Source organism: Humulus lupulus, chromosome 8 (assembly GCF_963169125.1).
Source record: "Humulus lupulus chromosome 8, drHumLupu1.1, whole genome shotgun sequence".
Lineage (NCBI taxonomy): Eukaryota > Viridiplantae > Streptophyta > Magnoliopsida > Rosales > Cannabaceae > Humulus > Humulus lupulus.
The window spans coordinates 72,112,838-72,136,168 of record NC_084800.1 but is presented as its reverse complement, the minus strand read 5'-3'; the positions used below and the strand labels follow the sequence as shown (position 1 = coordinate 72,136,168).

At 36.3% G+C, this 23,331-nt stretch overlaps 3 protein-coding genes across 6 annotated transcripts in view; all 3 read left to right on the top strand.

Moving 5' to 3' along the window:
• The first annotated feature begins 1,792 nt into the window (after nucleotides 1–1,792).
• LOC133797766 (uncharacterized) lies at nucleotides 1,793–5,049 on the top strand. 3 transcript variants are annotated; one of them, XM_062235804.1, is made up of 5 exons: nucleotides 1,793–1,943; nucleotides 2,582–2,850; nucleotides 3,091–3,302; nucleotides 3,694–3,973; nucleotides 4,494–5,049. In XM_062235804.1, exons 2-5 carry the CDS (start codon nucleotides 2,590–2,592, stop codon nucleotides 4,791–4,793), a joined length of 1,053 nt encoding a protein of 350 aa, XP_062091788.1. In that variant the 5' UTR covers nucleotides 1,793–1,943; nucleotides 2,582–2,589; the 3' UTR covers nucleotides 4,794–5,049. The 3 variants fall into 3 exon arrangements, with proteins under 3 accessions (XP_062091788.1, XP_062091786.1, XP_062091787.1); XM_062235802.1 differs by having other exon boundaries at nucleotides 1,795–1,920; XM_062235803.1 differs by lacking the exon at nucleotides 1,793–1,943 and adding an exon at nucleotides 2,023–2,394.
• Nucleotides 5,050–6,290: 1,241 nt separating this feature from the next.
• LOC133797764 (uncharacterized) overlaps nucleotides 6,291–23,331 on the top strand; it is a 40,037-nt gene continuing 22,996 nt past the window's right edge. Inside the window, exon 1 of the mRNA XM_062235798.1 lies at nucleotides 6,291–6,418. The gene's annotated coding sequence lies outside the window, so the exon portion shown is untranslated. The remainder of the gene's footprint in view (nucleotides 6,419–23,331) is intronic.
• On the top strand, nucleotides 6,308–9,363 carry LOC133797765 (uncharacterized). Of its 2 annotated transcripts, none has more exons than XM_062235800.1 (5): nucleotides 6,308–6,418; nucleotides 7,093–7,361; nucleotides 7,599–7,810; nucleotides 8,108–8,387; nucleotides 8,901–9,363. In XM_062235800.1, the coding sequence occupies exons 2-5, from the start codon at nucleotides 7,101–7,103 to the stop codon at nucleotides 9,198–9,200; spliced, it is 1,053 nt and encodes a 350-aa protein (XP_062091784.1). In that variant the 5' UTR covers nucleotides 6,308–6,418; nucleotides 7,093–7,100; the 3' UTR covers nucleotides 9,201–9,363. The 2 variants fall into 2 exon arrangements, with proteins under 2 accessions (XP_062091784.1, XP_062091785.1); XM_062235801.1 differs by lacking the exon at nucleotides 6,308–6,418 and adding an exon at nucleotides 6,865–6,896.

The following is a 23,331-nucleotide window of genomic DNA, read 5'->3' as shown; positions in this document are numbered from 1 at the left end:
ATATTTCACACTATTTTTTGCTATCCTTTTTTGTTTTCGGTACTCAAATAATTTTTTTGCATAATTTTTTATATAATTGTATATATTATAATTATTTAGAGCATTTATAAATTTTTAAAATTTTTTAAATAATTTATAAAAACATGATTATTTGGTTATGTTTGTAAAAAAATGACATATTTAAATTTTATTTTTGATATTATAAATTATTCAATTTTTTTTTTTAAATTATCGAATATTCTAAATAAATATAATATCCATCATCACTAACAAAAATATTACATCCAAAGTCGTCCAATCATTGGTGCACCGGTACACAAAAAATGAGAGGTGCATCGAAACAACACCCTATAATATAATTTTTATATATATATAGAAATAAATATTTTCCACGTGTTCAATTTGCATGTTTTTCTCTCCATGCATGTATATGTGAACCGGGCAAAAATGATGCTTGGACCCAACACTGCAAATTGAATTTTTTGGTATGTTTAAAAGTCAACATACTTTGAAGACATTATGTCACATTTTTTAAGGGGAATTACTATTACATGTTTGGTGAGAAGTATTTGTAAATTGTCTCTTTTCTTTTAGCATATATATAAATTAAAAGTAAATATTCATGTTTAAAATGTTTATGGAATCAGTTGCAGACCAGCATAGGACTAGGGCAGCTGCAACTTGAATTTCTTATTCAATTCTTAATGTATTTTATTACTGTTATGTTCTTGGGCTAAGTCTAACTCTCTTAACGTTTTCCTTCTTTTTGGGAGTTGCCCCATTTGTTGCTTACAAATTTATTTATGAGTTTTAACTTAGTCCTTCTTTCGTATCAAATCTTTAAGTTTACTAATATAATAATTTAAATATTAGAAAATTAAAGTCTCCCACTATATAGAATAAATGACAAATTATCAGCTAAAATTTATTGAAATCACGCGAAAAAGGACAATATTCTCCAAAGATATAGTCTATACATATATGTATAGATAGTCTATATATATATATTTTACCTAAAACCGAAATGTCTGACTTTCTTTTGCCAATGTCAATAAGATGGTAATATGGTGGCGTTAGAGATTGAAATAAGAATAAAAGTTCTCGTTTTCAAGATGGGATATGTTGGGTGCTTCTAGAAAGAAATATTTGTACATTTCTTTGTTTCAACTCACAAGTATTTTAGCTTTAATCCAAAGTACAATAAAGTAATAAACACTAATGAAATTGCCGTTACCGGAGAAGAAAAATGCCATTAACGTGCAAGAATCAGTATAATATACACAATAACTAAAAACATTATTATGTTTTATAAGAGGTGGAAATATATTATATTTCAATCTAAATATATTATATTTTAATTAAAATATTTAATTCTATATCACATTTTATTTTATTAGTTTGTTGTATTTTGTTTTGCTAAGAATTTATTAATTTGGTGTACATTTATTATTTTGTAAATCGGTCACACTGCAAAAATACAGTATATTTTATGCAGTTTGAAGTCTACGATATGCATGTTGCGATTTGAAAAATTGATCATATCCGTGAACACTGCGATCACCCCACTATAAGACAAAGATTATAGGAAATAGGATTTGGTGGCATACCTTAAACAAATGAAATTACTTTAGAAAACTTGTAGCATTGTTTTCTTATATATATATATATTGTATATTTGTATGCACGTATCATTCCCCGTCAAGTTGATGAAAGAGACTAATATTTGACTCTGTCATTACTGTGGGCCTTTTTTTTCTTTTCTTTTTTGTGGGAAATAGTTTAATATTATGCTTACAAATAGGTGATTGGTGTTAGAATTAGACTTTGTGGGAATTAGAAAGAGTTGAGCTACTAGTACTGCTGAGCTCCTTCTCCCAACCACTTCGCCAGAACAGACAAGCTTCTTCAAACTTTTCTCTGGTTCTCTCTCGTCATCTATTTATGTAAATTTGTTCAGTACACACACAATACTTTTATATATATATATTATAGTGTTTGTTTACAGATTATATATGTACATCTCTTCGTAGGTTTCTTACTCTTGTTTTTTGTATGGCGTGGCTTTAATCTTCTTCTCATTACTCATCAATTTTTGACAACTGTGTTTTGTCTGAGTTTCAGTTTTTTTTGTTAATGAGCTTTATACACATTGTTAAGTCTGTGCCAATAACCTACTACAGGTTCAGAGGAAATAAAAGTTCATAAATTGAGTTTAAGCTTTTAACAACCAAATATAAAGACCCAACCAGTGATTCATTGTGTTGTTAGCCACTTTTATTAACATGTTATATCATATACATAAAGCATGGCCAAGTACCGAAACTATACTCCCTTTGTCAAACTTTTTCAATAGAATCTCTACCAAAGAGCACAAAATTTGATTTTGGAACTTGGGTATGTCTTGTTCCTGTTTTTCGAGCATTGGCTTGAGTCTGCAAATCTCATCTCTGTATTGTTCATTCAAATTTGCTTCTTTTATTTTACTATTTTTTAATGGAACAAAAAGAACTCTTCAAGATGTTCTTTTCTATCACTAAGATTTCATTTTTCATTAATCATTTCCATTTATATTTTCTTTCAGGATCAGGAATGTTCAAGAGAATTTCTCTAGTTTTGGTGCTTATTCTGGTGTCATGGGCATTCCAGGCTACACGGCCCCCACCACCTAAAATATGTGGCTCCCCTGGAGGACCACCTATCACTGCTCCTAGAATAAAGCTTAGAGATGGAAGGTTTTTGGCCTACAAAGAGTATGGTGTTGCAAAAGAATCTGCCAAACATAAGATCGTCTATGTTCATGGCTTTTCATCCTGCAGACATGATGTGATGGTTGCAACAACCCTCTCTCCGGTACTCAATTCTATCTCTCTTATGGATGTATATGTTTATGTATGTTACATGTATGTAAATATGCATGACTTGAATGTTACCCTGTATGTTGTACATGGTTTTCTTAAGAACTTGCTCACGAACTTGGGGTTTATGCATTGAACTTTGATTGTTAGTGTACATGCATATGTATGGAGGAAAGTGTGCTATTATTTGTGTGTTTTCAAGGTTGCCCTTATATGGTGAACATGATTTTTTCAGGAAACTTTAGAAGAATTACAGGTTTATGTGGTTGGATTTGACAGACCAGGCTATGGAGAAAGTGACCCTGACCCTAACCGCACAGTAAAGAGTTTGGCTTTAGATGTAGAAGAGCTTGCTGATCAGTTGGGACTTGGATCCAAATTTTATGTGATGGGATTTTCCATGGGTGGCCAGGCCATATGGGGTTGCCTCAAGTATATCCCCAATAGGTAAGGCAGGGCCAGTTGTGCTCTTTAGATCCAGGCCATTTTGGAAAATGGAAACCATATATAACATAGTAAAATATGGCTGAGAAAAGAGCAAACCATTTTAAATACATTTACTGATTTGATTTACCAAGTACATATTTGTAGAATGAATTTTGCATGGGCATGTGACATTGGAAGCATTTACTTTTTTTGTGGATGTGTTTACTACTTAGAACTGAGAAAGTAGTATGGAATATTAGTCTTTGGTTTGAGTATTATACTGCATGCATTATTGTTATTGTAAAACCTGGGAAAAATATATTTTTTGTCCTATTTTATATTGGTGATAATCTATATACAAAAATGCAGGGTTTCAAAATTGATTAAAGTTAGATGTTTGGAATGCTGACAGGCTTGCAGGAGCAGGACTCATAGCCCCCGTGATCAACTACTGGTGGCCTTCTTTTCCTACAAACTTGTCCACTGAGGGCTATTACCTACAGCCACCAGAGGATCAATGGACACTCCGAGTGGCTCACTACCTACCATGGCTAACCTACTGGTGGAACAGTCAGAAATGGTTTCCTTCATCAAGTGTTATAGTTGAGAAACTTGTAAATTTCTCTCCTCATGATATACAACTTATCATGAAAAGTCTCTCAGTTCCTAATCATGAGAGAGAAAAAAACAAGGTACTTAACTATATTCTATACATCGAACTATGTAACACCCCAAAAGAATCCGTAACTTACACTATGCTGCACTAGCTATCAAATTTTATTTTTCTCAATTAGACCTCATGACCTTAGTGGTGTCCTACTTTGGTTTCCATTTAGTTTAGCAAAATTACATCATCAATTTCTTGAATATTTAATGATGAGTTTATAGCTGGTTTTCGAGTTTCGACTCTGTTGTTCACCTAACGCAAAATGCCCCTGTTGGCTGATAAATTGAGACTGAATACAAACCTTACATATGCATGAACAGAAAAATATTCCCACACACACTAAGTTTTGTTTTGTCTAGACAAGTTATGCATAATAGTTGTAATGTACTAGACACTCGTAAAATATTGAATCTGGGAAATGTCTTTATTAACCAGTTTTCCCATGTCAGTTGCTCTAGATTGTTTTAAGCTTATTCTTGCATACTTCGTAATGTCATGAAGATGATTTTTTTTTCTTTCTTGTTTCTTTTATTGCCTCTATACAGATGCAAGCCAAACAGCAAGGAGAATTCGAGTCTGTGCATCGAGACTTAAGAGTTGGATTTGGGAGATGGGAATTTGATCCAATGAAAGATCTGAAGAACCCTTTTCCTAACAATGAAGGCTCTGTCCATCTATGGCAGGGTTATGAAGATAGGCTTGTCCCAGTAGCCCTGCAACGCTATATTGTTGATAAGCTTCCATGGATTCGGTACCATGAACTAGCAGGTGCTGGACACATGTTTCCACTTGCCAGGGAGATAAGTGAAACTATAATGAAACAGTTCCTCATTGGGGAGAAGTAGATTGCATTATTATTCTCCATTTAAGACTTTATGGAAATGACCTCCGACTCAAGGGACCATAGCTGATAGTATAATTATTCAAGATGAAAACATTTCCCATGAAAAGCAATAGAGCCTTTTTTTGTGTTTGTGTGTGTGTTTTTGTAGTTGTTTTGTTTTGTTTGTATGTTTTTCTTATTCTTATTTTTTATAAAGGAAAATGTCAGCTAAAGCAAACATACACTATAAAGTTTGAGACCTATGGTTGTAGTGGTGATGAGTGCTAGTGCTAAAAACAGACACATGCATGCATGGTCTATATTTAAGAAAGCTTTCAACTTGTGAAAAAGTAATATGGGCTTTTTCTATAAATAAAGAAAGGAAAAACAAAACGAAAATTGTCTTTTAAATATAAAAGTACAAATAATAATAATAAAAAGTTTGCCTGTTCACTTTTGGAGGTACATCTTTGAAAAATATCAAAAGAATTCATAAAGTTTTTTTTAAGGGTGAAAGAACTCATAAAGTTACTACTTTATTCCCCTTAAAATTAACTTGCTAATTTAATTTCTAAAAAGAAGTACCTGAAAACACAAAATGTCTTTATAAATATTACATGAGCTGTCAAAATATAATTGGATGGAGGGAAGGTAAGACTGTAAGACATAGATAATAGTACAATTAAATAAGCCATTATATTAACACCCCAAAATTTAATTAATACACTTAATCTTTATTAAAATTTAATATAATTTTTTTTCTCAACTTATGTTCATATTTTTCTATTTTTTTCTTCCTTTTTATGTTGTGAAAATACATATAAATAATATATATTTTTAATATTTAAATAAAAAATTAAAATAAAATATATATTATATAAATTTGTTAAAGTAAAAGTTTTTTTCTAAAAAATTATGGAAACAAGATAAAGTAAAATTAACAAAAAAAAAATATCAAAAATAAATATTGACAAAAAATGACTAAAATAATTAAAATATATATTTTTTAATTAATGGAGTGACTATAAACTTTTGGGAGTGTAAATTTGTTTAGTAGGTATATTATGACTCCTGTGATTACTGTGGTCCTCTCTTTAATTTACTACTGGGAAAAGCTTACAAATAGGAAAAAAAAAATATGTTCCCCAATTTACAATCACCTCCTAGTCCCACCAATTATTTTAAAACATCTTATTTATTTATTTAACATATATTTAAATTATTTTACAACTTTCTAACTATAATAGATATTCTCTCTACCCAACTATATTAACATTATTTCTCCAATTAATATTTCACCTCCCAATGCTCATATTTTATTGTTGAAGGCAACTTATTATAATGGTAAGTACCATTTTTTTTTCTTTTTCTTTTTGAAAAAATTAAAATAAATGAAATGCAATGCTTTGTATGGTTGATGAAAAACTTTATTATTTTTTAACTTTAATATTAATTTTAGAGTGGTAAAATATTAATTGTAAAACAATTTAAATATATGTTAAATAAGGAGGTGTGTGTGTGGGCAGGGAGTAGAGAGGAAATTGGGACAGCGGATTTTCTTTCACTTGAGCCATTAGTACTGCTGTTCTGAGCTCCTTCTCCCAACTACTTCGCCAGAACAGACAAGCTCCATCAAACTTTTCTCTGGTTCTCTCTTCCTCTCTTTCTATATATTTGTTCAGTACACACACACAATATTATATATATAGTGTTTGTTTACAGATTATGTATGTACATCTCTTTTGGAGGTTTCTTGCTCTTGAATTTGTATGGAATAACTCTAATCTTCTTCTCATTACTCATCAAATTTTGACAACTGTGTATTGTCTGAGTTTCAGTTTTTTCTCAATGAGCTGGTTTTAGTACTACATTGTTAAGTCCGTGCCAATAACCCACTTCAGGTTCAGGAAACATAAAAGTTCATAACTTGAGTATTCTCTTAACAACCAAATATAAAGACTCAACCAGTGATTCATCTTGTTGTTAAGTAGCTACTTTGTCAACATGTTATATCATATATATAAAGCATGGCCAAGTATCAGAACTACATTCCATTCTAAATAAGATCAAACTTTTCTTTGAAGAATCTCTACCAAAAAGCACAAAATTTGATTTTGAAACCTGGGTATGTCTTGTTCCTTTTTTTTCGAGCATTGGCTTCACTCTGCAAATCTCATCTCTGTATTGTCAGTCAAATTTGCTTCTTTTCTTATCTTTTGTTTTTGGAACAAAATGAACTCATCAAGATGTTCGTAAAAAAGTCTATGTTCTTTTCTATCACTAAGATTTCATTAATCATTTCCATTTCTATTTTGTTTCAGGATCAAGAATGACCAAGATAATTTCTCTAGTTTTGGTGCTTATTTTGGTGTCATGGGCATTCCAGGCTACACGGCCCCCACCACCTAAAATATGTGGCTCCCCTGGAGGACCACCTATCACTGCTCCTAGAATAAAGCTTAGAGACGGAAGGTTTTTGGCCTACAAAGAGTATGGTGTTGCAAAAGAATCTGCCAAACATAAGATCGTCTATGTTCATGGCTTTGGATCCTGCAGACATGATGTGATGGTTGTAACAACCCTCTCTCCGGTACTTAATTCTATCTCTCTTATGATGTATATGTGTATATATCTATGTATGTAAATATGCATGACTTGAATGTTACCCTTAAGCTGTACATGATTTTCAGAAGAACTTGCTCACGAACTTGGGGTTTATGTATTGAACTTTGATTCCCTAGGTTTTTGTATATACTTGTGTACATGCATATGTGGAGGAATGTGTGTTTTCAAGGTTGCCCTTTTATGGTGAACATGGTATTTTCAGGAAACTTTAGAAGAACTACAGGTTTATGTGGTCGGATTTGACAGACCAGGCTATGGTGAAAGTGACCCGGATCCTAACCGCACAGTAAAGAGTTTGGCTTTAGATGTTGAAGAGCTTGCTGATCAGTTGGGACTTGGATCCAAATTTTATGTGATGGGATTTTCCATGGGTGGCCAGGCCATATGGGGTTGCCTCAAGTATATCCCCAACAGGTAAGGCAGAGGCATTTATTCTCTTTAGCTAACATCCATTGTGGAAATTGGAAACTATATATGGCTATCATGCCTTTGTATATGAGTAAAAAAGGAACTGAGAAAGGAGTTTAGATTAGTCTAAAGGGGGAAAAGTACATCTGAAATTTGGTTTGGGTGTTATACTGCATGCATTGTTGCTATTGTGAAAAACTGGGAGAAAAACACCCTATTGTCCTATTTTATATTTGGTGAATCTATATACATAAATCCAGGTTTTCAAAATTGTTTAAATTTAGATATTTGGGATGCTGACAGGCTTGCAGGAGCAGGACTCATTGCTCCTGTGGTCAACTACTGGTGGCCTTCTTTTCCTACAAACTTGTCCAGTGAGGCCTATTACCTACAACCTCCTCCAGATCAATGGGCACTCCGAGTTGCTCACTACCTACCATGGCTAACCTACTGGTGGAACACTCAGAAGTGGTTTCCTTCATCAAGTGTTATAGATGAGAAACTTGAAATTTTCTCTCCACAAGATCTACAACTTATCATGAAAAGGCTCTCAGTTCCTAATCATGAGAGAGAGAAATACAAGGTACATTACTACATCCCATGAATTGAACTATGTAGCACCCCAAAAGAATCGGCAACTTGCGTGATACTGCTCTAGCTATCAAATGCTATTTACTCAATTAGACATCATGGCCTTAGTGTCCTACTTTTGTTTCAATTTGGTTCAGCAAAATTACATTATGTCGTCTTTGAATTTGTATCTGTAGTCATAAAGCATTGATGAGTTTATAGCTTGTTTATGACTCTTGTTCACCTACTGCAATGCCCCTTTTGGTTGATTAATTGAGACTGAATAGGGAAAGCTAAAAGACCATGACAAACCTCAATAAATTTTGTTTTGTCTAAATAAGTTATACATAATAGATGTAATGTAGTAGACACTCGTAAAAAAAAATGAACGTATTAGGGAATGTCTTTATCAACAATTTTTTTCCATGTCAGTTGCTCTTGGTTGTTTTAAGCTTATTCATGCACACTTCCGAATGTTATCAAGATGGATTTTTTTTTTCTTGTTTCTTTTATTATCTTTATACAGATGCAAGTCAAACAGCAAGGAGAATTCGAGTCTGTGCATCGAGACTTAAGAGTTGGATTTGGGAGTTGGGAATTTGATCCAATAAATGATCTGAAGAACCCTTTTCCTAACAATGAAGGCTCTGTCCATCTATGGCAGGGTGATGAAGATAAGCTTGTCCCAGTAGCGCTGCAACGCTATATTGTTGATAAGCTTCCATGGATTCAGTACCATGAACTAGCAGGTACTGGACACATGTTTCCCCTTGCCAGGGAAATGAGTGAAACTATAATGAAACAGTTCCTCATTGGGGAGAAGTAGATTGCATTATTCTCCATTTAAGACTTTGTGGAAATGACCTCTGACTCAAGGGACCATAGCTGATAGTATAATAAGCAATGAACATGTTGTAGTCACAACTCACCATAACCATTCAAGATGCAAACATTTTCCACGAAAAGCAATAGAGCCTTTCTTTTTATTTTATTTTATTTTTACTATTTTGTGTTTTTGCATTTGTTTTGTTTGTATGTTTTTCTTATGCTTATTCTTTTTACAAGAAAAATGTCGGCAAAAGCAAACATACATTTAAATGTTTGAACCTATGGCTGTAGTGATGAGTGCTAAAAACAGAAACATGCATGATATTGCATGGTCTTTATTTAAAGTGATATGCGCTTTTTCTATAATGGAAGAAAGGAAAAACAAAAGGAAATTTTTTTCTTTTAAAGATAAAATTACAAATAAACATAAAAAGCTTGCTTGTCCAATTTTGAGGTACATCTGGAAATATCACAAGAACTCATTAAGTTGTTGTTTTTTTTAGGGGTGAAAGAACTCATAAAATTACTCCTTATATTCCCCTTAAAATTAACTTACTAATTAAATTGCTAAGAGGGAATACATGAAAACACAAAATGGCTTATGTAATTAATTACTCATTAATGAATGTCAAAACAATGTTCATTGGAAATGTTTAGTGGTTAGCCAAATTTGTACTAATATAATATATATATATGACAATTTTTCTATAGGTGTTTCACTTTAAGCCTTACCGGTAGGACTCTCAGTGTTTCTCGACCCGTGAACAGTTTTCGGCGCGATTTTTTTTATGACCGTGTATATTGTAGCTATTTAAAGCATCCTGCAAATTTTTAGAAAATTTCGAATAGTTTACAGTACCGAAAACTAGGTTCAAACATATTGTTTTTCACGCGCATAAAAAAAATTAGTCACGCATGCAACAACATGTTTGAACCTAGTTTTCGGTACTGTAAACTATTCCGAATTTTCTGAAAATTTGCAGGATGCTCTAAATAGCTATAATATACACGGTCATAAAAAAAATCGCGCCGAAAACTATTCACGGATTATAAACACTAAGAACCCTACCGGTAGAGCTTAAAGTGAAGCCCTAAGAGCTAAAATGATAAGCTATGAGCTAAAATTTATTGAAATCACGTGAGAAAAAGACTATTTTCCAACGATGATGTAGTCTCCTTTTGTAAGCAGTACTTTTGAAATCAATCGTCTTGCACTGCACGTAATATTGTGTCAAGATAATTATTGATACACATTTAAATTATACACAATGTTGTATTATTAAATCTAGCATGTAATTTAAAATGATGGGTCGTCCATAAAAATATCTAAATGACTATAATTGATGACACATCATATAGTGTGTGTCTAATATTATTCATTGTGTCAATATGCCTATTATTAAGCTAATATTGTGCGAATGATATTAGCATTAGCAAAAGAATACATCCAAACCCATAGATATATAAAAGGAGTTTATGCAAGGAAAACTACCTATCTTATAATTAAAGACCAATGACAAAAGAATACCCTATCTTATAATTATTATTAACTTATGCTAATTTTTGTCTAACTTTCCTAAACTACCCCTATCTAGGTCTATTCCCTATCTCTCTCTATCGTTTTCAGAAGGACTACTGCAAACAAAAAAAAAAAAGATCTCATCTAGAACTAGTCGGCCTCCTCCCCACCTAGCGTCACCAGCCACTATGCCGCCCCCATACCCACCCCGTAGCACCACGCCAACCTTCTTCTCCATCAAGAACATTCAAAGTTTCTCCTCAAATCTCTCCAAATCTTTCTTCTCTCTTCTCTCTTCCCCCTCTCTCCCTCTCGGCTCACTCTCTCTCACCTCACGGCACCACCACACTAAGTATTGCATTTTGAACAGACCTTGGCATGATTGTTGGAATTTTTTTACAATTTTTTCAGATCTAAAACTCTGAAATCTGCAGAAAATCGACATTGTTCAATGGTGCTCAATGTCAGCTCGATGGGGCCTTCAAAATCAATATTTTCATAAAAAAAAAATGACTTACCTTGATGGTGATTCGATGGTGCTCGATGCGATTCTTTCAAGAAACGTAATTTTTCACTCAGGTGTCCATTTTGGGTGATTTTTTTTTTGTATTTTTGTCAAGATCTACATGTTTGACATGCTCATATGTACATTTGTGAAATGTAACACTTGAAAAAAAATATACAAAAATGCAAACATACCTCATGTTTAAGACATTTTTGGTATGTTTTCAAGTTTAAACTTCACAAATGTGCATATGAGCATGTTAAACATATAGATCTTCAAAAAAATACAACAAAAAAAAAAATCACTCCAAACGGACACCCGAGTGAAACATTATGTCTCTTGCAAGAATCGCACCGAGCACCATCAAACAATCATCGAACCACCATCGAGGAAAGTCATTTATTTAATGAAAATCTTGAATTTGAAGGCCCCATCGAGCACCATCGAGCAAAGTCATTTTTTCAAGAAAATCTTGATTTTGAAGGCCCCGTCAATCTGGCATCGAGCACCATCGAACTACCATCAACCAAAGTTGTTTTTTTCATGAAAATCTTGATTTTGAAGGCCTCATCAAGCAGACATCGAGCAAAGTCACTTTTATGCATATTTCAGAGTTTTAGATCTGAAAAAATTACAAAAAAAATCCCAAAAATCATGCCAAAATGTGTTTGAAATGCAATATTTAGTGTAGTGGTAGTGTTGGTGGTGCCATGAGGTGAGAGAGAGTGAACCAAGAGAGAGAGAAATGGGAAGTGAGAAGTGAAGGGAAAAATGGCAAGGGTATTTTGAGAAGAGTGCCAAAAAGTTGCATTATTTTGAAATCTTATGCAATATTTAGTGTAGTGGTAGTGTTGGTGGTGCCATGAGGTGAGAGAGAGTGAACCAAGAGAGAGAGAAATGGGAAGTGATAAGTGAAGGGAAAAATGGCAAGGGTATTTTGAGAAGAGTGCCAAAAAGTTGCATTATTTTGAAATCTTATGCTAACATTTTTTTTTAATTAGCACACTCTATTAAGCATAGAAACTGAAATTTCCCTTTATGTAATAAACTCAACTAGGAAAACTTATCTCTTGTTCGTACCACGAAATGGAGTATTTTAAGAGGAAAGTATATCAAGTTGGAGCAATGATATGTGCAAAATAAAACCAAAATATTAAACAGTTTTTTTTGGAAGGTCACACACAAGTCACAACATAAATAAAATAAAAATAATATTAACCAAGACCCTGTAGAATTTTTGTTATTTTCTCTGTCCAACAAATAAAACAAGAGAAAGTATCAGTTTGGTCTCTCTGTTTTTCCTGAATATGCGATCAACTCCTATGTTTTGTTAAATGACAATTCGGACCCCATATTTTGAAAATTGGATCAAAATAGTACTATGGACTCAATTTTGGTCAAAATATTTTTCAATATAACTAAAATTGTAATGCTATGGATAGCCAATACCGTTACACTGTGTATTTTAAACAGTGCTAGACTCTCTAAACGAGTCATTTGACCATAAACGTGTGACTAAACATGATTAACGGTTTAGGGTTAAAGAATTTGGTCAAACGGAATAACCATTTCATTAAAACATTTAACTCCATACATAGGAAGCCAAACTAAACATTTAAAAGGTTATTTACAACTCAAAAGTTACAACAAGCCGACCTAAGCGTCAAAATAGGGTTTGTCCCTAGTTCCTCTGAGAAACTCCGGCCATGGTGGTTGAGCAGCCGCATATGTACACGTTGCCACTGAAGCTCTCCAACTCATGGCTAGTCCAGCTTCCCTTTCCCCTTACCTGCACCACAAATCACCCGTGAGTCGAGGCTCAACAAGAAAACTTAAACATGCTCATAAGCAGTTAATAACATATTACATAATCATAATATAGAGTCCAAGAACTTTACTTAGCTAGTTAGATAGTAGTAGTAATAGTAATAGCTAGTAATAGTTGTAGTATGTTATTACTGTGGATTTTCGATTCAAGCCGGGACTTAGTTGGACACTCGTAGCAACACTTATAGATTTTATAAGTTTAACATATAGTTTAAGAATATTAATTATAACATAAGGTTTGATTAATATAATTGATTATAAAGATAATATTCATTATACTATAAGGTTTAGATAGACCCAATAAGGTAATGACACTTGTCATATGCATGTTTATTGAGAAATTAAGTATTTTTGAGGAATAGTTTATTAAGAATAATATTTGAAAATCCGAGAGTCTGCCAGCAGCTTTGAAATCGTTATAGGACTCAGTCAAAGCTGTTTACTCAATTCAAATTAGGCTGAAAAAGTGTAATTACGTGTATAATATTTCAATGTATGCCGATATATCGCAGCTCTAGGGGGCGATATATCGCCACTCGGGGAATACGAAAAATACGTAACTTTGCACGAACACTTCGACGAGCCTCGAGAACATAAGCCCAGGCGATATATCGCCTACCATGGGCGATATATCAGCTCTAGGGCATTATTTTTTAATGGTTTTGAAACTGAGCTCATTTTATTTCATAACCTCTTGATAAGCTCAGAATTTTTTGACCGAGTCTTTAGCCTCTGCTGAACGAATATTCAAATGTTTTTCAATTAAAAAGTCATTATTTTTATTCAAGTTAAAAGAAGATCTTTTCACTCTTGAACTCTATAAATAGGACCTAATACCCAGCCATTTCTTTCATTCCTCAAGCTGAGTTCAGAGCCTTCAAGCTGCTAGGTTTACCTTAGAGTGTTAAACACTTGGGTTGGGGTTATAAGCTTTATCATTTTAAGCTTAATAAACACTTGGGAAGTAAGATTAATAGTGTGATTTTCTATGAAGGTGTAGTTCAGCCATAGTGCATTCAAAGGTATTCCTATTCCTAGTTCATTTCTGTATATTTCATTAGTTTTTATAGTTTTTCTCTACTCAAATCCTAACTCGTTGTTTTCCATTCATGGTTAGGAAAATAAGTTCTTTGAACTTGAGGATTCATTTCGGTAAGCTCTTATTCTTGGTACTTTAGATTCATTTCTTTTTCATCTTCTTCTTTTAGAAATACTCACCTTTGCATTAATGGTTTTTAGGAGTGTTCCAAAATCTCGTCCTTGTTCTCACATCCCGGTATTTGGTAAGGAAAATAGAATAGTTATTATATGCTTATATGATTATGTTATATATATGTTATGATATATGTATGTTTTGGGGCTTATAGTTGCTTAAATAACAAACCCCAACACTTTTATGTTCTTGGGGCTTATAGTTGCTTATCTAGCAAACCTCATTGTATTTTGAGGCTTATAGTTGCTTAGTTAGCAAACCCCAATACATGTTTATAGTTATATGTTATATGTTTATGTTTATGTTTCATGCTTATAGTAGATTTTTTTTGCTGGGCATTAGGCTTATTCCTTTGTTTTATATGCACAGGAAAATAGTTATGGCGACGGAAAGATTCTTAGCGACTTGGGATTGTATATTGAGGGAGAATGGATTCGGTGGACTATGTGAACGGTTCGAGGATGAAGTTGTTTTTAGTCATTTCAATTATGCTTTATATGTATTTTTCCGCACTTGATCTTGTAACGAATTTATTTACAATTTAAAATATGTTTTATTTTCAAAACAATGGGAACCCATATCCTACCCTAAATTTTTATGCATTTAACCTTTGCTTTACAGTTTTTAATAAAGTTATGAGTATTTCGTATGTATGTTTTATTAAGAATAGTGTCTATGTATAAGTAGTTTTAATGGTCCAAGGTCTAGAATTAGTTGGGTCATTACACATAATAAGCATGCCTAACAGTAATAACCCTACTCATGCATGTATTCTATTCAGATAAGTGACTACAGTGTCACACTGATAACTCTACAAAATAGAGTTATTTTACCACTTTTTATGTGCTAATTGTTGCTTAATTCTTGAGTTTTTAATTGATTTATTAAGTTTTTAAGTAATTTTAAATTTATTAGGTTTATTTTAATTTTATAGATTTTTGTGTATTTTTATAGTTATATTATTGTAAAATGTTATAGTTTAATTATTTAAAATTAATATTGTTAAGTTATGAGTAAAAAGATGCAATTTTGAGCTTAAATGTTTAAATTAAATTAAGTTTTAATTAATATTTTCAATGAATTAATATGATTTATTTTAGAGTTGAAAATATTTTATTTTGATTTAATTTATATTTATTTTGTAGGGAGTAAGTTGTATTTTTTTTGGGCTTTGAAAAGTAAAAGAAAAGAAAGAAAAAAGTGGCAAATTTCAAAGAAAATGGCATTCACTCCACCAGGCCCGCTGGCCATTTCCCAGGCCCAACGCCTGGCCCTCTTCTCTGGTGCCTCCCTAGCTCACGCCAAGCACACCAACCCGTGCCTTACTCCATCACCTTCTCTTCCAACCGAAGACCTTAGTCAGGTGTCACCCAGCAGCTCCATGTGCCAACAAAGCACCCAGTCGCATCCCTCTCCAAGCCGTGCATGTAATCCAGCCGAAGCCCAAGTGTCCTCCAGGCCCACTCGGCCCAAACGCCTGCTGCCCCCCTTCAGCCACCCAGCAGCCAGCCGCCTGGCCCAGCTGTACACCACCATTCTTGAGCCCATAAAATTACCCAATGTCCCCTTGTCTCCTATGTCCAAAATACCAACTTTTTACCCATTTTTCTATACATTTTCACCACAACATCATCATTACACCCTATAATTTACCTCTACATACCATATTTATTTTATTTAATTAATTTAAGTTGATTATTTTAATAATCTCATTTTGGCTATAAATATGGGATTTCAAGACCATTTTTGGGGTGCTTAATTTTTGGGTTACCATCTTCTTCTACCATTTTCTCTCTTCCATTTTGGGTTTTTCAAGAGCATTTTCAAGTATGTATGTCATTTATTTTGTAATTTCTACTCTAGTTATGTGCTTCTAATCTTTTTCATAAGATTATTAAGATCATGATGAAGCAACTTGTAACTAGATAATATTTATGTTGTATGTTGATTTCCTTTGTAATGCAACAAAGTTTATGGATTTTTCTTCTTCATATATGTCTTTCATCTTTAATATCTCATATTTTGGATTGTTAGATAATATGCACTTTGTTCTTTACTTTGTAAAACATAATATTCTTTGTGTAAAATGTGTTATTAAATTGTACACATTCAATGCTTAGAACAAAAATATTATGTTTTGCCTTATAAATAATGTTATTTGATTTTTTTTTGTTTCATTAGAATGATTCACATTAAATACTTTGAAATTATAATTTTTGAAAAATGAAGAAAAATTCTATCTTTTTAGGAAGTAATTTGTGCTTAAAATTATATATCTATTTGGAAAATTATAGTTTGATTTATTTTAACTATCACTAAAATTTGGGAATCAGTATACTAATAAATATTATTAAACTTACATTTTGTGGATTCTAGTATCTTAATAATCTTCCCTTTTACCACTTATTTTCAAATCATTATTGGTTTATTTTTATTCTCTTAAATAGCTTTATTTTCAATTTTTTATTTTATGTTCATAACATTAAAACTCATCAATCTTTGGAGCTATGTTAGAATTTAGTAATTTTGGTTTAAAATAGTTTTCTTTTTTATTTTAGACAACTCATTTGGGTTCGATCTCGTGCTTACACGAACACTATATTCCATGTACGATTCGTGCACTTGCGAGTAGAAATTTTAAAAAAATACCCGTTTTGGGTCCATCACACACCGGGGCAGTTGCCCTAAATACATGACTATAGAGTCACACCGAGGCCCGTTGCCCTAGGATATGGGACTATAGAGTCACCCCGGGGCCCATTTCCCTATCCTCTGTATAACCAGCCTTAGAGCTGGCCCAATGTACCTGATGCTTTAATTTCCAAACGACCATAGGGTCGGTCAAGTGTATACCACGCTCCTGATTAGGCCTAACAATATCGGTATGTGCTTTGCGCTCTATTTCCACTCTTGACTTATAAGTCAATGCTTTCGACCGGCGCTCAACGTTCTATTGTCGCCCTAGACTTATAAATCAATGCTTTTCAATCAGATAATGCAGACAAGCATACATCATTTAACAATTATCTAGATATAGAGCATTCAAGCATGCTTAATCAAACAATCACAGGCATACTCATAATCATGCACATTCATAGGGGCCCGAGCCCTATTCATATCTATATTTAACAACCGCGCTAAGCCCTGATCACATATATCACGTATTGGGTGCAGTATTCTTACCTCTGGTCCAAGCACAAGATAGATAAAACGACCCTTAAGAAAGATCCTGCCCTGAGCACTAGCGATAACCTAGTCACAACCATAAATAATATCCTCATTAAGATTCAATCCCAAAATCAAACACCGGGACCAATCTCGTGCTCTCGGGACTTTCAATCCCACCCAACGGGGTGGTGGAACCATCCCCGAGCCCCCCAAGTTCTTCCCTAGCTCTAAAAATGGGGCTTAATGAAGTTGGCATAGGGGGGAGCCCAACCAAGTCAGAGAGCCCCAGAACTTCCCATGCATAGCGCAGGGGCGCCCAACACAAGAGCAGAGGCGCCCAAGCCAAACATAGAGCCCCCAAGCCCTCCCCTGCATAGCGCAGGGGTGCCCAAATCCAGGGCAGGGGCGCTGTTGGGAAAACTTATACATGATCTTGTTTATTTTCATATAAATCATATATTAAACAAATTGATATAAGACAACCTAGAACATGTTTCTATAATTGAATTTAAATAGGGATAATGATAAGAACACTTACATTATACGCAACGAAATGTATTAGTCATTTCTTCAATTTCTCTAACCCTTGAATCTTTTCTGTCACAGAGTATCACCAAGAAACTGAACTGATCTTCAATTTTCTTCACAACCTTCCAAAGTATCATTGGAATCAGCTAGACTAGAGTGGACAATTCTCAACACATGAGATAGATGCAAAGAGAATAAGAGAAGAGAATTTAGAGGCTTAGAAATGGACTTTTGCTGTAGAGAGAACCTAAAACCTAGAGCATCAAGAATAGATTTTCTAATGTTGTTTTCATCTGTCAGATTGTCTGATTTCAACTCTCACTTAACATTCCTTTTATAGGCTCAATTAAGTCATTTATTTAATTAAAACATGAATAAAATAATAGGTAATATCAGTCATTAAGTCGAAATTATCATGGGCTTTAGGCCCGTGAAATTTCCCATTTAATTATAAGCTAGTTGGACTTAAAATTCAAGGCTCGAATTATTTTCTATTGATTAATTATTTAAATCCTTTGTCAAATTATTTTTTTTATAATTTGAACCTTGATACTTATTTATTTGTTGACGTCGTTTTTCGTCAAACAGTGAAAGAAGAGCACATAAACGATAACTGATAATGGCCAATTGAAGTAAAACAATACAGACACGATTTTTACGTGGTTCAGCAGTTAAATCTGCCAAGTCCACGAGTCTCTGTTATTAATCTCAAGACTATCTCTGAAAATTCTTTAGGAATGAATTCTCCAGAGTTTTCTCTCAAGGATCAGAATTTCGGTCCATTACAATGGTGCTTAACCTCTCTATTTATAGAGAATGCTGCATAATACTATCCCACATATTTTGGGTAGTTACTCTTTTTGTGTAAATAAAATAAATGACTTTAAATGCCTATAATCAGATATAAAAGGAAACGTCCCCTGAAGATCAGGAGACGTATAACTGACCAAATAATATCCCACGATTCTAGGGGATTTACAATAATGAATGAGGATTACATCTCGTATTTATAACACTTGTAGATATTCAAGGTGGTTATCACGTATCTCTAAGGCTTTAGCTTCCCAGGTTTCCCGTCATCTATCGAGCTAAAAACATCTTCCGAGGCCACATGGCTTTCGAGATCGTATGTGCGTCAAGCTCGGGACCCCTGATCCGAGATCGTCCCCGAAGATGAGAGCGTCCCCGGAGCTATCTTTCGAGATCATGAATACTTCGAGGTCACCATACTCGAGGTCGTATATGTCCTGCAGGCTCGACATTCAATCCTGGAGCATGTTTCCAACTTTATGAGTCCACTTATTTGCGAATCCAACTTTCGAGGTCATATTTAACATAGCTCGAAATCTGGGTGTAACATCTTGCCCCCTCAAAAGTATTTGTTCGAATCCTAAGAGAAGGAAACTTTTGAACTACTTTCTTTGAGAACTGTACCGTCACACTTTCGAAAATGGACACGCGTCAGTTGGGTATTGCTCATTTTCGGTACTTGAGTACCTTGGAAACAGGCCCACGATCATCCGTCTGCCACCTTTTCGGCGCCATCTTGTCATTGATTCCCATCCGTCCGATTTAGCAAGGATTTCATTCAACACCCCGGATTGATCCCCCTTTTTCCATCTATATATACGAGACCCTACTCTTCGTCTTCATTTTTACCTTCGTTTAACAAAAGCAAGAAAAGAAGAAGAAGAAGAAAAAAAGAAACCAGAGACCTCCTCATAACGTTTCTATTATGTGCATGTTTTCTCGGCCAAAGAAACAAAGAAACCCCGGTCTGTTCGAGTCCGTGAGTTCTTATTTGCAACCTCTTCTTCAATTGACAATCTCTCTGCAATCGCCATTGTTGTGTAAGTAAGCAATCTTTGTTTTCCATTTTTCCAGTTTTCATTCATGTTGTTCTTGTTGTGTATGTGTTTATACTAGTTTACATCTTTAGCATAATACGATAGGAGGTTTTGATCCGATAGAATCTTATGCTTTTTAGACTTCCGTACTGGATTTACATCACTGGTTTATACCCAGTTTTCATATTTGGGTGAGGTTCCTATTTTCTGGGTTTTGAAATTTATAGGCGATGTTTCTTGTACACTAAGTTTTCGGGTTAAAAATATGGGCCTTGATAAATGCACGAAACCCAGGTTGCCTTTCCTGGTTAACCGCCACTTTCTTTTCCCTTGATTTTGGGATTTTCAAAAAATTATCCACGCTCCTTTCTTTTTCGTGGAACGCACGCCCCTGACTCTTCAATTAGGGTCTTAATATTTAGCTTGTTTCTCTCCTAAACCCCGAGCTCGTAAGTTCGAGCTCGGAAATCTTGCATGCATGGCCCTCACCATTTTTTCTTTCTCGCTAGATGTCAGAGAATCTAGAAAAACGGTGGGGGTCGTTGCTGGCAATCCCTTACGAGCCAAAATCTCCGAGCCCAGAATCGATGTTCGCCCGTAATCAACGTCGGATAAGAGAATACGAGCTTGCGCGCAAGCAAGTGGACATTCGAGCTCACTACCGCCACCAGATTGACGAGGTCATAGAGGGGAAGAGGAGAGTTCTTCGGGAGGCCCTCTATCCGGAATCCAATTCAGGACCTAGGCCGATTCCTCTCGATCCTGCATTAAAGGTTACTGTCGCATACCATCCAGGAGAGCTCAAATTTTCACTAATGGGGGAACCTTCCTCCTCGCAGCCGGGGAGGGAAATGTTCGAGGCCGAGCACTACTGGAGCTCGGTTACCACAACTAGCCAGATAACTGAAATCCTGGCTTTCCACGGTCTCAGCCTGTTAGGCTCCTTGAAATGTCGACCTCCGGCCAAGCATGAACGAAGCTGCTTCGCCCCTGGGGGTCGTGACGCCAGTGTGAAATACGCGGCCTGGAGCCAGGAACATATGAGGGCAGGAGCTCTGTTGCCCTTGAAGTCTTTTTTCAAGGACTTCACGGATTTCGTTGGGTTGGCCCCGTTCCAACTCAACACCAACTCCTACAGGGTACTGTCTGCCCTGAGGTCCTTATTCCACGAGATGGGGTGGAAAGGACCTTCGCCTCAAGAGATCTTGTATCTCTTTTGTCTGAAAAGTAACCCTTCCCGAGCTCGGGGAGGGGATGTCTTTTATTACCTCTCGAGCTATCCCAAGGAGAAGAAGGTCTTTGAAGATCTTCCTAATCATCCGCCCGATTTCAAAAGGGCCTTCTTCTGGACAGACGGTCTGTCCCCGTCTTGACACTATTCGTTCAGGCGGAACCGTAAGTATTCTTGTTATCTTTATTTCTGTGCTCGTGACCTTAGCTCTTAGATCCGTACTTAGTAGAAATATGTTGTCTTTCAGCCAATTTTCAGCGTCCCACCCCCGACGATACAATGAAGGAGCATAGAGAGACCCTGCTCCAACTCCCCTGTGGCAGGAGGTCTCTCCTATACCTTTTACACGAGGACAAGCTCTGCAAGTGCGGGCTTTTGGAGGAGGGCCAGTCCACCTTTGACTGGTCCAATAAAAAATACGAACACTGGGAGCAGGTGCCACTGCCCACAGGCGCCCTTCCTCCGAGGAGAGAAACGAGGCCGCCACTTCCAGTTCGCCCAAGGAGCCCGCTGTCTGGGAATGAGGCTAATGATGAAGCTTCAAGCTCGAATTCGGATGAAGGTAAAGTCCTTCCTACCTCGAGAATGTGGTCCCCGACCTTACTAAAACACAGGCCCAATAGGTTAGTCTCGTGTCCACAGGATAGATACCACTTCTACATATGGAGTTGGGTAGATGACTGCGTCCATAGGTATGATAGTGGGCTCGGGAAATACGACACCATGTACACCACGGACGAGATGTGGAACGGGATAGCCGTTCAGTATAGGACCAACGATTATAGGGACCTTTCGAGGTTATCGCCCACATATAGGGAAGGCACTCCCCCCGCCTCCTCTGAAGACGGGGGAATTTCATGGTCCCCAAGTTTGAGCTCGGGGGAGAGTTCCAGTTAGGTTTCTTCTATCATCACTTTATATGTCTGTGATACTGAAACAACTTGTATGCTTCTCTTTTATTAACTCATGTGTTGTCACTTGTGCAGGCAAGATGGACTCCGACCTCGACAACATCATCGACGGCGCCGGCGCCAAGAGGAGCAAGCGCCCTAGAGCGGGGCCGCAGAAGAATGACCAGCTGGGCAAAGGCCCCAAGAGGTCCAAGAAAACACCTCCCCTTGCTCCGCCGGTTTCGAGCTCCATCGCTGCAGCGACTTCCCAGGTCGGTGCTTCCACAACGGCGCCGTCCTCGCAGGTCATCGCCTCGGTAGTGGCGCCGACCTCGCTGGTCGGTCCCTCCACTATGGCTGAGTCCCAACCTCCCATGGCGATTCAGTCCTCCTTAGGTCCGCCTTCTAGAAGGCCTTCTGCTTCTCGAGCACAGAAGCTATCAGTCTCCACCCACATGGATGCATTTGTGGTTGATAATGCTGCTGGGTCCCATGGATCTACGCTGGTCTCGGATGTTATGTCTCGGATCGGCCAGAGCTATGGCAGTCTCGAAGCTCCCCAATGGAAGTGCTTAAATGACACCCGATACTGCACTTTTCTCTACGAGAAGAGTATCGAGCATACTACCGCGGTGAGTATCCTTCTATAGTCCCTCCTTTTCTGCTTATAATCACACTGACCTGGAGCTAATGGTGGTTTTTTCCTTTTTTCAGGCTCTTGCCTTCACTGCCCAGCTCAACTATAAGCTGAACAACGAGGTCCACTCGAGCAAGTCTCATGCTCAGGAAGCGAAGGATCTCCAGCTCAAAGCGTGCGATGATCTGAAGGCAGTGAATGCGAAGCTTGAGGCAGGAGCCAAGGAACGTGAAGACATGGCCACCGAGCTCGGGAAGCTGAAAGTTGTGCTCGAGGAGCATAAGAGGGAGATCACCCAGCTTCAGGAGACCAACAAGAAGCTTGAAGAGGACAAGGCTGCCACCTTCGAGATCATAGAGGATGAAAAAACTCGCCTCCTTGCTGAATACAAAGAGAAGAAGGATCAAGCGGTCGACTCTGCTATGTACCGAATGTGGGCCTACAATGAAGATCTGGACACCAGCTTCTTAGGTCCTCACGAGGCGCCGCTTCTTGAAAGGTGGAACGCTCGGCTCGAGAAGGAAGAGGCTGAGCAGATCGAGAAGGAGAAGGTCGAGCAGCTCGAGAAGGAAAAGGCTGTTCGAGACGCTATTTCGGAGGGAACCCAGGAGGATAGCCATGTTATTCATCCTGAGGAATCCGGTGCTGCAGATGCTGAGAAGGCCAAGGAGACTCCTCTTCCTTGACTCTGATCTTAGGGAAACCATTTATTGGGGCTTCGTCCCCTTATTTCTGTAATTATTTTATTTTATGCCCTCGGGGCT